Consider the following 15,648-nt stretch of genomic DNA (forward strand, 5'->3'; position numbering starts at 1 on the left):
CAAGTCAACTGTTAACCTTGAGATTCTTTCACATGGGATACATTAAAGGTAAATGTCATTTTAAGAATAGGAGTACAGAGTACATGAATAGACAGGCTTTATCTACTGGAAAAACTAGCTTCACTAACTGGACACACAGACAAAAAGAAAGAGGACATGAAGTTGGGAGGGAGATGGAATGGAGGCATTAGTGGGAATTGGAGGGAGTTAACAGTAGACAGAGATGATCAAAACAGATTGTACAAGTATACTCAATTCTCTATGAATAAATAAAAATCATTCTTTTTAAAGCCCATATTTTGTCTCTAAAGGGAAAACCATGGCTGACTACCCTTTGGTGAGGGCAGGAGGAAGCGAAATGAGCAACTCATCTGACAGGGTATACATGACAAACTCAAAGAATTCTCCATCGTGGATAGTGAGGGCCCTGAGCAGTGTGTCACACAGACACTTCTCTAGACCTCTTCCAGATGAACTCATTAAGGAAACAAACCACCAGAGTGGGTGGAGAGGTGGCTCAGAAGTTAAGAGCGCTTGCTGCTCTTGCCGAGGACCCGGGTTCAGTTCCCGGTACCTATAGCAGGTGGCTGACAACTGCCTGTAACTCCAGTGCCAGGGAACCAGAAGCACTCTCCTGGCCTCTGCAACACCTGCATGCACATGGCATACATACATGCAGGCACACATACATGTAAAATAAATAAGTCAAGAGAAAAAAGAAACGGGGAGGTTTTCAAAACTTCCTGTCACCGGGTATTTTCAACCACTGTCCATAAAGGATTCCATCCTGAGTCAGATAAATAGGTCAAGAAAATGCCAGGTGGTGGTAGTGGATGCCTTGAATCCTAGGAGGCAGAGGCAAATGGATCTCTGAGTTTGAGGCTGGTCTATAGAGCCAGCTCCAGAACAGCTAGGGCTACACAGAGAAACCCTGTCTCAAAAAAATAAAGAAAAAAGAAAAAGGGGAGGAGGAAGAGGAAGGAGGAGGAGGAGAGAGAGAGAAAGAAAAGAAAGAAAGAAAGAAAAGAAAGGAAGGAAGGAAGGAAGGAAGGAAGGAAGGAAGGAAGGAAAGAAAGAAAGAAAGAGAAGAAAGAAAGAAAGAAAGAGAAGAAAGAAAGAGAAGAAAGTGGTGGAGGAGGGGGAGAAGCAGAAGAGAAGAAAAGAGGAAATCCGCATTCTGAGACAGGAAGTGGGAAAGAGAAAGCCATTTCTGGAGGGACGGGATATCAGGCACAGAGTTCTAGCAGGATAGTGTTTGTCAGAGAGGGAACATTCTATCTTACAGATGATCAGAAAGGACAATGTTGTAACATTTCACATATCTCCTGGGTAGTGAGAGGTTAAAAGGGTAGCGTCCACCGAGGAGCCCTGAGCAGGCAGGAAACCTGCAAATGAAGTTAGAGGTGGACAGTAGAGAAATTGCATCTGGAGGAAATCCAAACGTGTACTCGAAAAGAAAGGCTCCATGCTCTGTGTTTTGACTGGTCAGTAGGGATCCCGGCAGAGGATCTACAAACACATTGGCCCTGAATGCTGCCACTGCCCCCAAGGCCAACACGCTGTCCAGAACCAAGAGACAACACAGCCCCACCCTCCCTCAGGCTGAAAAGTGTCTGCTCCCAGAATAGCCAGCACAGCTAGTGACTGAATTTCAAAAGCCATTTGACAGCTGCGACCAGTTCAGACAAGGGCAGCTAAAACGATCAGGGGCAGCGCTAGTCTACACAAGGGAAGGCTAAAGGAATTAAGACCATTCTGTCTGGAGAGACAAAGGCTTGGGCCCAGAGGCAATATAATCAGAGTTTATGAAATTCACAGTTCTTACAAAAGGGGAGAACTGGTCAAATACAAACATCCTCATCAAGCTAAACTGTAAGAAAGAGGCAGATCTTTCCCCGGGGGGGGGGGGGGGGGGGGGGAGCCTGGCAGAAGAGTATTTAGGACAACTAAAACCAGGAAGTACCGTGAGTGCATCTAGAATCCATTACCCACAGGAAGCTGGAAGGGCCAAAAATATAAATAGGGTCAAGCGAATTTAGATGTATTCCTAGATAACTGTTGTGATGATAATTATGAAATGTAACTGAAGGAGATGTCTAATCTTTTGAGCTGCTGACAGGAAGACAAACCCTGGTACAGAGCGGCTCTGGGCTCTGCCCACTGGTATATTTAGTCTGCTGAAGCCTAGGGCCCCCGGAGCAGATCCCCAAAGAGATGCAGGCTCTATGGTCCTGGTGAGGCCCAGGGCCTGTTCAGGGCCCCCCTCTGCAAAGTGGGGTCAGAGAAGCAACTTAAGGATAAGGAAAGTACCAAGCCTCAGCTGTGAGAGAGACTTGGGAAGAGCTTGAATGACCCACAGCCCTGTGGTGACAAGAAAAATACCTGTATGTGAAAGACACACATTTCCTAGGAGCTTTGGTGATATACAGGGACCACTCAGAGGTCTGAGGACACTGCACCCTCTTGGGACAGATCACACACATAAACACACACACACTCACCCCCCCCCACACACACACACACACTCACCCACGGTGGGGGTGGTGAGGGGAGGAGGGAGCTGGGGGGTTAGGTGGTTGCTGGTTGACTGAAGGGCTACCTGGGTGTTCTGTGTGGGAATTTGCAGAACCAAGGCCAGGGTGTTGTGATCGAAGTTCTCATCCAGGGCCAGCAGAGCACCATGCACACCACTCTCATGTAGGTTTCCTGCATAGTCCCTTAACCCAATAGACTGGACCCAGTGAACCACCTGGTCATTGGTCCAGACCAGCACATCTGGAGGGCAGAGGAAGAAACGGACAAGAAGAGAGCGTGCCTTGCCCAGGTTCTCCTAAGTGCAGAGCCCCTGTTACCCGGCTCTCTAGCTCCCACTCCATCCCTAACTTGCAACATCTGTCTGTCCTCCATGGCATCTGGGTTCCTGCGGGCCAGCTCCACCTCACTGCATCTCTGCCAATCCACTTTTCTTCCTGGAGTCCCAGCAAAGGCTATCCCCCCCACCTCAGACCAAAGTGGCCTTATTAGAGTCTTGTCTACAACCTGCCTCTTTCCCATCTAACCCTTCCCCTCCCCCCAGATCGCCAACTTCGATGAGCACATCAGTCTACAGTACCATCCCAGAGGTCACATCAGTCTGGTTGGTGGCCACTGTCTGAAGGAAACGGATTCACATCTGAGTGGACACAGAATACGTCCACGGCATCAGACAGGCTGGGGTTGCATTCCCCTCTCACATCTGAGTCTTCCTTGAGACTCAGTGGGCCCCAGGGTCGGGGTGGAGGCAAAGCTCACAAGGCCTGACCAGCTTACCCTTGATCTCATGCTGGCTCTCCTCCCGCCTCTTCTCCAGCTCCTTCCGGTCATAATTCAGCCTCTTCAGACACATGATGCCATACTGGAGACTGGTTCTGTAGGCACACAGCACCTGAGCCAGGGCATTGGTGTGACCGCATTCCTGCCCACACGGCCCCCTTCTGTCCCAACCATAGTAGGGGCAGGCCCACTGCACTCAGCACAAAGAACACCTGGTACCCCCAAGTTCCTGCTGTCAGGGCTTGCACCTGATCTGAGGTTACTTCCACCTCCTGCTGCTTACATCCCCCGCCCCCCCACTCTCCCTACCCCACCCCCAGGCCAGAAGGGTCTGTGAAGGTTAATCTTGACCTTGTTAGAATGCACCACTAGCCTAATAGATCAGTCCAATGCATCTCTGGGTGTGTCTTCAAGGACATCCCCAGAGGGGATTAGGGAGGTGGTAAGACCCATCCTGAATATGGGCAGCTCCATCCCACAGGCTGGCACCCAGACGGAATAAAAGGGGAGAAGGAGACGGCCTGATGGCCGAGACATTCTCTCTGCTTCCCCCTTCTCAACTGGCTCGAACCAGAAGCAAAAATAAGTCCTTTCTCTCCTAGGTTGTGTCAGGTATTCTGTTACAGCAAGAAGAAACTAACAAAGGGCCTGACTGGTGACAGGGCTTGCATGAAACCAGCCGGTCCCTTCACTGCAGGCGTTGGAATGATAAAGACTAACTACCACTCACAAGCCAGAGGAAAAGGAACTCTAAGACTCTCCTCCATATTGCCATTTCACTCGGTCCTTTCAACGGCCTACAAGATGCCAAAGGTGTCCCCTTCCCTGTGCAAATGCTCTCCGTGCCGCAGCCACACTGACACCCATGTTGTTCCTCAGACACACTGACACCCTGTCACACAGCAGGCTTCTGAGGCCTGGGTGCCTCGGGGCCTTTGCACTGGCTGTTATGCCTACCCAGAACATGGCACCCCCCCCCCCAGCTTTCTAAATAGCTCACTCTTTCTTCACCTTTAAGTCTTTGTTCAAATGTCTCCTGCTCAGTCCAACTCAGCAGTCACCCAAAGTAGACTCACCCTACACCATCACCATCACCACCCCACACTCCCACACTAGGTCTAATCTTTTCCCTCACTCCTTAACTGTCTTGGCTCGCCAAGTCTGAATATACATTTCATGAGGGCAGGGGACTGTTTGACTTACTGGTCATAAATCTCTAAGACATCATAGGTGCTCTGTAAGTGCTCACTGACAAAATTAAACCATTTACTTAACTTACTAACTACGCCACAAGAGAGAGCAGCAGGTCATAATAAGCAGTGAATAAACAGTGAGTTGGGAGAGAACCTTGGGTTAGAAGGGACTCCCACAGCCATTCACTTGAGCTCCTCCGAATCTAGGACTCACCAGACAGCCCTTCCACAGTGGCTGTGGAGCACTCCAGAGGTTGGCAGCTGGTTCCCCCTGGGACACAGGTAAGGGTCCTGGCTAGACTGGACCGCTACTCTGTCTTTTTCCCTTTCTGGGTGTTCCCTTCCACAGAGCAACAGAACAGAAGCCCACCCCGACTCCAGTCACTTTGGGATGAAATTATCCGGACGGCCTCCGAAGCTCTCCTGCCCGGAACACTCATGGCTCAGAGACCCGTTCCTGGGCGGCCTGGGTTTAGTGCTTGGGCTGCTGCTGTCTTAAACTCTGGGTGACTCTGAAGAGGCGTGAGCACACACAACCCCTGATGGGAAATGACCCTGGTGTTGAGTTTCATTGTAATCTTTTACACAGTTCCTGTGACTTTCAAAGCTATTGGTCAACACAGCAAAACCATAAAGCCCTTAACGTTAGGTCAAGACAGGTTTGAATGCCAACTCTGCCACATCCTCCCTGAGGGCACCGGGTAGATGGGGTCCTACCTCTCTTTCAGGGTTGTGGTGAGGATTAAAAATGATCGTGAATGGAAGGGCTCAGCACATCTCAGGGACTCAGAAACAGGACCACTATTCGGAAGGGAGGTGTGATTAATGTATGTGTCGGGTGGGGGTCGGCCCAAACAGCAGACCCTCACTCAACAGACTACCCCAGTCTGAGGAGAAGCACTGGGTAAGATGTCAAAAGATGAGGGTGTCAGCTCCACCTGGCCAAGCGAGCAGGCAGGATTCCCGCCGCTGTTTAGAGTAAGACGTAAATAACCCTTTCAGGTCGTAAAAAAATAATGACTTACATGAATGTCTCCAAAGGTGACTTGGTGGTACAAGCCTGTAATCCAAGCTATTCAGGAGGCTGAGGCAAGAGGACCCCAAGTTCAAGGGCTACTACAGAATGAGTTCAAGACCAGACAACTTAGTGAGACCCTGTCTCAAAATGCAAAAAAATGCCGAGGAGGCCAGGTACAGAGGCACGTGCCTATAATCCCTACACTTGGAAGTGGAGGCAGGAGGATCAGAAACTCAAGGTCATCCTTGGCTATACAGAAAGTTTAAGGCCATCCTGGGTTACATGAGTTCCTGTTTCAAAACGAAGTTGGGGGGGGGGGGTCGCTGAGGGTAAAGCTCAGCATCAGCACGCCTGACTGCCTGTAGAGAGCCTACGCTCAATCCTGAGGGTTGCAGCTGAGAGATAATACCCAGACCCAAGGACATGCTTTGGAAGCCGGGCGTGAGGGCTCGTGCCTGTAATCCCAGGATTTGGAGGACGAGACAGGAGAGGAGTGCTGAGTTTGAGGCCAGTGTGAGCCGCAGCATGAGTCCTTGTCCCCAAACTCCAACAGCGGGGGGGGGGGGGGGGGAGAACATGCTATTGGAATGTTGCGGGAATAACCCAGAGTGAATGGCAGAGGGGACACCTCAGAACCCTGGAGCTCTGGAGCTGCAGAGCTAGCTGCCCCAGAGCCCCGGGGCAGGCTGGCTTCCTCCCTGCTCCTCACAGTGGGGCTTCAGGGGGGCTCCCGCTGTCCTGGTAGGACTGGAGCGCACCTTCTCCAGCAGTCCGGGCACGTGACAGACAGGCAGAGAGGAGCAGCACATCTCCCCACCTGTCAATCACACGGGAGGTGACAGGTGCAGCTGGGCCTGGCAGCCGCCCAGGCAAAGACAAAAGACTCCTTTTCAGCGAGGGGTGAAGGGCAGGGAGGCCACAGCTTAGCTTCCCTGCGGCCCTCACAAGTCGCCGTGGGGTCACAAAGGCGCAGGGGCCCAGGACTGAACTTAGTCCTGAGACTTAGCTCCACCTGTGCCCAGTCATCACCCCGAAGCTACTGCTCCTTCCTCATGAGGGAGACGGCTCCGTCTCCTCATCCACGAGGGGGTTAACCAGATCCTGCCCCGATTTAAATCTCTACGGTGTGTCAACTGGAAGGACATCCACAGAGTCCTGAAGGAGCCAGAAAAGCCACAGACGCCCAGTGCCACCTGCCATCTTACCATCTGCGTGAGACAAAGCCCGGGCTTGAGCAGCAAGCGGGGCTGTGTGAAGCTGGGTGAGAACATCTATTGGAGTCAACTCTTCGAGCTGTGGCCACCCGCCAGTGCTGACTGGGACCAGGCAGAGACACTGGCTGTTGCCCATGAGCTATTGGGGAGCAGGCTAGAGGGGCCGTTGTGCCCAGGCTACAATGTGTCCACAGAGCTTCCCGTCTTTCAAAAGACATCTGTATAGAAATTACTGTTAAAGCATTAGCAACTGGGGCTGGAGGGATTGCTCAGTGGTTAGGAGCACTGGCTGCTCTTCCAGAGGACTTTGGTTCAGTTCCCAGCACCCACCTGGTGACTCACGATGGTCTGTGACTCCAGTTCCTCAGGATCTGATATCCTCTTCTGGCCTCCACAGGCAATAGGTACACATGGGTTCACAGATATACATGCAGGTAAAACATCCATACACATAAAATAATAAAAATTAAAATGAAAACAAAATGCTGGCAACCAAATTCATGATTTAAAAAAAAAAAACAAAAAAAAAAAACATGTGGGCCAAATAAAATGTATCTCTAGGCCATTCTGCTCACAGGCTGCCAGCTTGGGACCTCGCCCATGACAGGTTTTGACAGATCTTTTCAGTCACAAGAAGACAAGGACTAGGTACAGGTCCAAAGCTAAGGGACTTCCATTGGTGATGTAATAGTGCAGCGAGCCCACTGATCCTGTGACAGTCTCTCGTGTGTTTGAACCCTCGGTCTCCAGACAGGAGTGCCGTTTGGAAACATCACGGAACTCTTAGGAGGAAAAGCCTCGGGAGGTGAAATAAGTCGTAGGGGTGGCCTTTGAAGTTTCACAGTCTGGCCTCACTAACTGTTCTTTCTCTCCTTTCTGGTGCAAATGTGATATGGTCAGCCAGCTTCCTGCTCCTGTGCCATGGCCTCCCCTGCCTTCTGCCTCGTCTTTCCCACCATAATGGTCTGGGACTATAAGCCAAAATAAATCCTTTCTCCAGTATGTTGTTTTGTGGAGGTATTTTTATCAGAGCAACAGAAAAGAAACTAATACAGATGCTTAGTACCGATCATCAGTGTGAGGGTATCTATAATTGTCTAAAAAATGAGCCTCGGGTCCCTTTGAGGAGTTATCCAGATTAGATTATCCTCTAGTCTGTCTTGGAGGGATTTTCTTGATCGGGTTAACTGAGGTAGGAAGGTCCTCCCTAAAAGTGGGCAGCACCGTTCCCCGGGCTGGGGTCCTAGACTGTAGATAAAGGAGAAGCCAAATGAGCACCAGCATTTACCTCCCCCTTCTCCCTGACTACTAAAGCAAAGTGGCCAGCGGCCTCATGTTCCCGCCATCTTTACTCCTCCGCCATGACAGACTGTACCCCGGAACTGAGAACCAAAAGAAGTCCCTCCTTCCCTAAGTTGCTTTTGACAGGGTATTTTATCTCAGTGACACACTCAGAAGAAATACAGTACCTAAATTCAGGGCCAGATTCACTGTAAGCCTCCTTAGTTAACACAGAGAACTAGCAAGCCCAAAGACAAGCAAGGATACTCAGAGAGAGAGAGAGAGAAAACTCTCAAAGATGATGCTAATGAAAAGTGACTTGCGCTCTAAGGGTTAAAAGTGACAAGATCAAATTTACAAACTGCAGAATGAGACAAGAACATGGGAGCGTTTCATAACAGGAACACCGATTACTACCCAGAACCGGCCCTGGAAAGAGACAAGGGGCCCCTCCATTTCCGAAGACAGAGCCCCAGGGCTTGGGGAGATGCCACATCAAGGTGGCGGCCCTGGCTCCAGCCCGGCTCACCGATGAAAGCTGTCTACCATCTTGAGGTGGACCCGCAGGTCCTTCTTGGTGAGGTGGTCCAGCATGCGTGCATCCACCAGGCACTCCATGAAGTAACTGCGGTACTGAGGGAGCCCCAGGCTGGGCAGCCATTCATTTCCAATCCATTCGTGATTCATGTCTCCATAGGCCAGGGTCTGGGGACATGAGAAGGAAGAGGACATGGGGAGGAGGGCGGTACCAGTAGGTTACAGGTGGCATATCTGTTTGGGAGAAATACCAATCCACCCTCCATCCATGAGAGAGGGCAAGCTGTTCAATAATACTTCAGCTTCTTGGCACTAAGGAGCTGGTAGTGGTGGGAAGCGAAAGAATATTCCAGGACCTCACAATGACCCAGTTCTGCTCAGGTACCAACTGTCCACACCAGCGAACAAGAGCAACAGAAACAGTCCTTCCTGTCACCTCTGCATGTGTAAGTGGTGTGTGGATAACCTGCCTCCCTTATCCCAGCTGGTCCCCAGCCTGCTGAGCCAGAGGAGAGGCCAGGTTACAGTGGACCGGTGAAAGATTGGCTCTGGTGAACGGCTAGCTTCACAGCCCAGGGAAAGAGACACAAAGCAAGGGGCAGCAGCCTGTGACTGAACAGCCGGCTTGTTTCCCTAGGGCCTGGCCATCCCTCCAGGCACCCGCCAGGCCTTTTGTCCATGTCCGCACTCACACAGTCACCTGACTCACGATGCCCACGCTACGCGGCGGGCACTGCCTCTGGATGGGAGCCAACGGGCTCCTTGACCACTGCGCTTCGGAAAGGTTCAGTCTTGAGAGCAGCCCTCCACCACCTCCCCCTTAACTGCCGGGTGTTTCCAGACTGAAAAGTTCTATTTCTAAAGGAAGCGTTACAGGCTGATGAGTGTAAAACTGTATGCCACACATGTTCACTACCAAGCGTACAAAGGAGGCTATCCTCCGTGGTCAGCATCCGAGTGCAGGCCTAGCACAGCCCCTGCCCTTTCTGTCCCCCTGGGCCCCGTTCCCCACCGCCCTTCCCACAGGAAACTGCTATCCTCTGTTTCCTACATCCTTCTGCCCTAAGAAAAGAGGCTTTACGATCACCAGTGTATACACTTGCTGGACAATACACTAGCTCTGTGTGTGTGCTGATTGATCGGATTCTACGAAGCCATCAGGATTAGCCCTTTTCACTTGACATTACGCTCCTGACTCCTCTGGTGTTGCATCATGGGAATGTGCTGTCACTGGTATGGCCGGAGACTGCGAGCATGGCCGCCCTGCCTCATTCTCCACCCTGGTAGCAACTATCCCACACTGTCCTTTTCTTCTGTTCATTAATGTTATCCTTTCATTCGGTTAGAAAGTTGAGAAAGGCCGATCTTGTAGATGCTCAATAAATACGTGCTCATGAGGTAAACGAGTGAAAGATTCATTCCCCGGGGCATCCTTTGGAAGGATAAGGAATGTGAGAAAATTGTATGAATCTAAGTCTCATCGTTTACGAGAGTCAGACTGTGGAGGGTCTGGATGCTGCAGGCCCAGCCCCCCGCCCCCAGGACTTCTCACTTGCCGTCCTTCGAAAGCAGAGGAGGAATGGAATAGGAGTTTGGGGGGAAGAAGGAAGTTGGTCCAGGGCTCCAGCTGTGACATGCACACACTGGACTCGGCCAGCTGTGCCATTCAGACAGCCCGGTGAAGGACACTGCTCTGCCCTTCTGAGAGTAGTTCTGAGGAGAGAGGGAGGGAGGGAGGGAGGGAGGGAGGGAGGGAGGGAGGGGTCTTACCTGGGCCCAGCTGCCCTCCTCACTGTCCTAGCAGGAAACAGTGCCGCATGTCAGGGAAGACACGGAAGTCAAGAAACCTGGAGCCTCCACCCAGGCTCCCAAAAGAGGCGAAAAGACACCCCGGTAGCTCACGGGGAACCAGGATAAGCTTGTTGGGACAGCTGAGAAAGCTGGTACATACATGCATGTTCGCGGTGAGGGTAACAAATTTGTGTGGCAAAAACGCACTTCCGTGGTTCCCAGGCTTGCCTGGGGGTGACCAAGATGCCAGACACTTCCATTCTTCCCTCCTGCTCCAAGCACCAAGCCAAGAACAGGGAGCTTGTGACTCAGAGCCATAACAGGGCAGAACCAGCCCAAAGCTGCTAAGGGTCTTCTGACCCCTGGGACAGAGCCTCCAAGGTACACAGCAATGATTCCCAATCTCATCTTGCGCTCCTGCAATCCTCCCCGCTGAGAACAGAGCGGGCCAGCATCAGGGATGCAGGTTTCCTCCAGCCCCTCTGGCTTCCCATACTCTTCACTTAACCTCATGGTGTCGCTAGTGCTTGGGCCAAGGGCCAGACTCACTGTTTTGGTAGATGTTGCCAGAGTTTCCATCTCTTCATGGGTCACCCAGACATTCCCTGAAGACTGCAGGCAGAGAGGAAAGCACCCTGGTCCTGGATGTGCCCCATGCCCACCCCAAGATCCCCAGCAGGAGTGTCCCCAAGTACAACTCTCCCTTCTCCTGACTCCTCCCATGGGCCCAGCCCATAGCTCCCCAGTGTCTGGTTCTAAGCAGTCCATCCTAGAAGCTATCCAGAGATCTGCAGTTATTGTCAGGTAGGCATGGAGAAATGGAGCCTATGGAGGCAGGGACCCAGACCCGCTGGGATCCTCCTCCAATCGACATTGTACTCTCCCGAACACCAGGGAGGGACTTCTGTGGATATGGGAGATTAAGGCAGAACTCAATGTTCCCTCTTCCTGCAGGCCAGCGGGAGACTGTATAAACAGCACGTCAGGCCCTTTGTAGAGCTGAGGGCGAAGGAGGCTACTCACAGTCCTGGAGGTAGGTGGGGCCGAGGGGCTGGTCAGGGACACCATCTCCTGGATGGCCAAGCGGAGCTTGAGCCGGTGCAGGGCGTTGCTGATGCCGATCTCCCGCTGGATCTCTGTGTCGGACAGGGCGGACATGATGGCGCCGCTCTTGACGTTGGCCCGGCAGGCCGCCACGTACCAGGCAGGCATCCCTACCCAGAGCTGCAGACATGGAGCACAGGGGAGCGGCTCAGCATCACGTGGGTGGCTGCCCGATGGAAGAGCCAGTCTGCCTGTGAAAGACTGCTGCCTCTGGGATCGGTTGCCTGACTCCTGGTGTGGCACACACACACATTGATCTGGGAGGAACACCCTGGTCAAGTTATAGGGGCACCGAGCCTGCTGCTCAGGAGTCCTTGTCCCGCCCAACAAAGAGGCAACGCAAACCCTAAGAGCAGACACAGGAGACTTAAGTTCAGGGAGGACTAGCCCGACTCGGGGAGGGAGGGGGAGACGGACAAACCTACCCCCACACGGTCTTCCCTCCAGATCCCAGAGCATGTCCCCTGCCCAGCCTCACCTCCAGCCAGGAGACCACCGTGGGGCCATCCCATTGAGCAAAGGGCATTCCTTTTCGGCGAGCATCTTCAAGCAGCTGGTGTCTTGGGGGGAGGAACAACAGGCTCACTAGTCTTTTTTTTTCTCTCTCTCTCTCAACCAGGCTGACTCCTGGGGACCACTCCAGGCTGGGCCAAGAGCTGGCATTCGTACTTCCCCAGCTCCCCACCCTGGAATTCTGCTCTATGCCTGAAGCAACATGAAACTTCGAAGTGGGGGCAGGAACCCCCTCCATGCCCACAGTGCTCTCACACCTCACACACACTGACTTAGCCATCTCCATGTGCCCTGCAAGAGAACCATGGATCCCAGATTACTCTCCACCAGCCCTCTTGCTTCCTGGTCCCTAGGATCATCATAAGACCCTGCTCTCAACTCCGGACTGCCCGGACGTGCCCGCGCGGACCGAGCCTTGCTGGGCTCTGTCTCTCTGAGCTCAGTCTGTGACTGAACAGGGGAAGGGAGGCAGCCGGCGGCCGGGGCCACCCTAGCAGCTCCTGCTCTGAGGCTCTTACTTCTTTTTCAGCCGCCGGTCCTTCTCTGCCTGGGTCCCCAGCTTGGCAGGTACCATTGGTTCCTGCAGACTGAGCTCCGAGTCTGCCAGCAGAACTGGAAAGGAAGACATGGGCATGTCAGCAGCCATTTTGCTTCTGCCTTGGCCTGGACCAAGGGAACAGAGAAGCAGCAGCGGATGCCTCCAAGCATAGAGTACCCCCAACCAAATCTGAAGGGTCCCTGCGTATTCCCGGGGCTGTCTGCCAAAGTCTCTGCCTTCCAGGCAGCCCCAGAGTGACACTGGGTTAACCTGGGGATCCTCAGCCCTAGGAGAGTTTTCCAGAGACACGGACCCGAGTTGTCCCACTCCAGTGTCCGAGACAGAGCCCCTGACTTCTCTGAGCCAGGGTGCAAAGCACACCCCAAGTAAATATGTATAGACATGTGCAAGAATTCAGAAACAACTCTCCTGACTTGATAACTCTTGAAACTCTTGGGCAAAATCTTTGTCTACACTCATTGCACACCCCTCTTTCTCTCCCTCCCTCCTTCTCTGCTCCCCCTCCCTGTCTCTGTGTGTATCTGTCTGTCTCTTTCTGTGCCTGCCGCCACATGCATGCATTTCACAACAGTCTCCTCCATGTGCCCTCACTGCACACACACACACACACACTCTGAGTGTGCTCTTGCACACCAGCCTCTTTCTCTAGGTGCATTCACTCGCATAGACTACAAAGGGGGAACACATCACTCTCTCCTGTTGACGATCTCCCTGGAGAACCCCTGAGAAAGGGCACTGTCACTGAAGTCACCGCAGGCCTGGTCACTGGTTCACGTGGCAGCAGAAATGAAGAACGCAGAAGCTACTCTGTGACACTGACAAGCTTGGGTGTCAGCGTTGTGTGAGGACCAAGAAATCACACAACTTCTCCCAGAGCGCTTCCGCCACCAAGCAGACCTTCCTGAGGCTGGCTCCGCCCACCAAGCAGGCCTTCCTGAGGCTGGCTCCGCCCACCAAGCAGACCTTCCTGAGGCTGGCTCCGCCCACCAAGCAGACCTTCCTGAGGCTGGCTCCGCCCACCAAGCAGACCTTCCTGAGGCTGGCTCCGCACACCCTGCCTGCCCTCTCTGCCCTACTCCCAGGCTGAGACTCACATCTTGAGCAGAGACAGCCACCCTCCAGCCCTCCTCTTCACTCAGACAGCTGTGTTCTGATTCACGCCTTCCCTGGGATGTGGAGTCAGGGAAGGTCTAACTATGCAGTTGGGTCCAAAGGTTCCTTCCTTCCTTCGGATCCAGTTCCTCCCCGAGTGATTTACAATGTTCCCACCGCTCTGAGGGACCTCTAACTTTCTTCTTAGACTCAGGCGCTGGTCTGGGCCAGCCAGCCATTCCTCTGACCCATCTCTTCCTCCTCTACCAGAGCAGACAGTGCACACACAGACCTCTTCCCCATGTCTCTCCCTTCCTCAAGCTGCACCCTCTCCCAAGAGTCCCTTCTTGTCTTAGCTAACTTCTGTGAGGCCGCAAGCCTCAGCTCACGAGCTGCACAGGAAGGAAGCCTGTCCCCGTCCCCAGGCCTTCCACAGCTACTGCTGCATCCTGAAGCACCCGGGCCATCTCCACTACCACCGTGTTCGGAATAATCTCCTGTGTTTCCCTTTCTATTGGCTGCCAGGGCCCCTGAAGAGCTGTGCGCCATCCGCTTGTGCTGTGCTGAACTGGGTCACTCGGTGTGTGAGCAAATGACCGGGAAATGATGGAAGAAGAGGAGAAGAGGAGGCGGAGGGAGGGAAGAGAGGAGAGAAGTGGAGCAAGGGAAGGAGAAAGCAGACGTCTCTTGTGTGCCTCCCACATGCCACAGGACAACAGAAGGACTCACTCCTGCCCAACCACCTTCTCCAAGAGAAAGGCTGCTAGGCCAGAGAATCTGTAAGCCCAGCATTCAGGACTCAGAGGCAGGAGCATTGCCATGAGTTTAAAGCCACCCTGGGCTACATAGCAAGTACCAGGCCAGTCAAGGCTACATAGCAAGAAAGACTCTCTCTCTCTCTCTCTCTCTCTCTCTCTCTCTCACACACACACACACACACACACACACACACACACACACTCATATAAACAAACAACAACAACAAAAACCCACATTAAGTTATAATTAGAACCCAGCCTGGTCGCTCACGCCTGTAATTCCAGCTATTGAGAAGCCGAGGCAGAAGGATCATAAGTTCAAGTGTGGACTACAGAGTGAATCTCAAGGCCAGCTTGGACAGCATAGTGAAACCCAGTCTTCAGATAAACACAGGGCTAGGGCTAGAGCCCAGTGGTAGAGCACTTGTCTGAGTTAGCGCTTGCCCTGAATTCAATCCCTTGTCATGAAGCAAACAAAGCAAGCCTCACACTGAGCGCTGTGAAAACCAGATGTGCTTAGGAGGAAGATGTAGTGGAGACCCCACTCTTCAGAGCTAGGACAGCTGCAGTGCACATCAGAACAGCTCTAAAGCGGAAGCCTCTGCGGGGAGCCAACTCTGACTCCATACCGACTCCCCACGGTGACACGCCACCAGCCACTGCCTGGCACTCAACCTGGCCCGCCATGACAGCTCTGAGAAACCTCCATCTCTCCAGTCAAAAGCTGTTGCTGTGTGGTCCACACCCACAGGCCCGAGAGACGGGCGAACAAGGCTGGACAGAGAGGCAGACCCTCCAGCTGCCGATGCCCCGGTCCCACCCAGCCCTCTGCTCTGAAGGGGGCAGAGACCATGGCCTGCAGCGTCCCGACTCAGCTGGATCAGCCTGCCCTTCTCCTTCTTCCCAAACAGGCGGCCGATGGATGACTTGATGCCCTTGCGCTTGGCACCCTTGTGCAGAGAGTCCTGGCTGCTGTTGCTGCTGCTGGGGTTGCTGTCCTGACCCTCCAAGGCACTACAGGATGACAGGCAGGAGGGGAGTGAATAAGAAGAAACATACTTCAACTGCAGCAAGAGAGACGGAAGTTAGACTTCAGGAAGGGGGCTCAGTGTCAGCGCTGGGGCGGGGGTAAGGGAGCGTGGCCAGCGCGGGTGACCAAGGGGGGGTGGATGTGGGAACATCCATGCCTGATGGTAGCCCAAAGAGAAACGAGGCAGTCAAGCACCCTTGGCAGGTGAGATGCAGCCCCTCGGAGGCCGGAAGTGCAGCCTGACCC

The 15,648-nt window shown here is 53.2% G+C and overlaps 1 protein-coding gene across 4 annotated transcripts in view; it reads right to left on the minus strand.

The window, feature by feature from the left end:
• The window catches only part of Ppfia4 (PPFI scaffold protein A4), a 47,938-nt gene that overhangs the window by 5,189 nt on the left and 27,101 nt on the right, over positions 1–15,648 (minus strand). For 2 of the 4 annotated variants that reach the window (XR_001578829.3, XM_076547441.1), the window contains exons 18-26: positions 15,223–15,386; positions 12,482–12,575; positions 11,929–12,010; positions 11,370–11,570; positions 10,896–10,958; positions 10,326–10,352; positions 8,548–8,723; positions 3,310–3,407; positions 2,600–2,775 (exon numbers count right to left, since the gene is read on the minus strand). Coding sequence is in view for 2 of the 4 variants with exons in the window: in XM_076547441.1 (XP_076403556.1) it covers positions 2,600–2,775; positions 3,310–3,407; positions 8,548–8,723; positions 10,326–10,352; positions 10,896–10,958; positions 11,370–11,570; positions 11,929–12,010; positions 12,482–12,575; positions 15,223–15,386 (1,081 nt within the window). In the remaining 2 variants the exon portion in view is untranslated. The remainder of the gene's footprint in view (positions 1–2,599; positions 2,776–3,309; positions 3,408–8,547; positions 8,724–10,325; positions 10,353–10,895; positions 10,959–11,369; positions 11,571–11,928; positions 12,011–12,481; positions 12,576–15,222; positions 15,387–15,648) is intronic. The other 2 variants (XR_013043270.1, XM_076547442.1) reach the window with 1 other exon arrangement.

This window comes from Peromyscus maniculatus, chromosome 11 (genome assembly GCF_049852395.1).
Source record: "Peromyscus maniculatus bairdii isolate BWxNUB_F1_BW_parent chromosome 11, HU_Pman_BW_mat_3.1, whole genome shotgun sequence".
Lineage (NCBI taxonomy): Eukaryota > Metazoa > Chordata > Mammalia > Rodentia > Cricetidae > Peromyscus > Peromyscus maniculatus.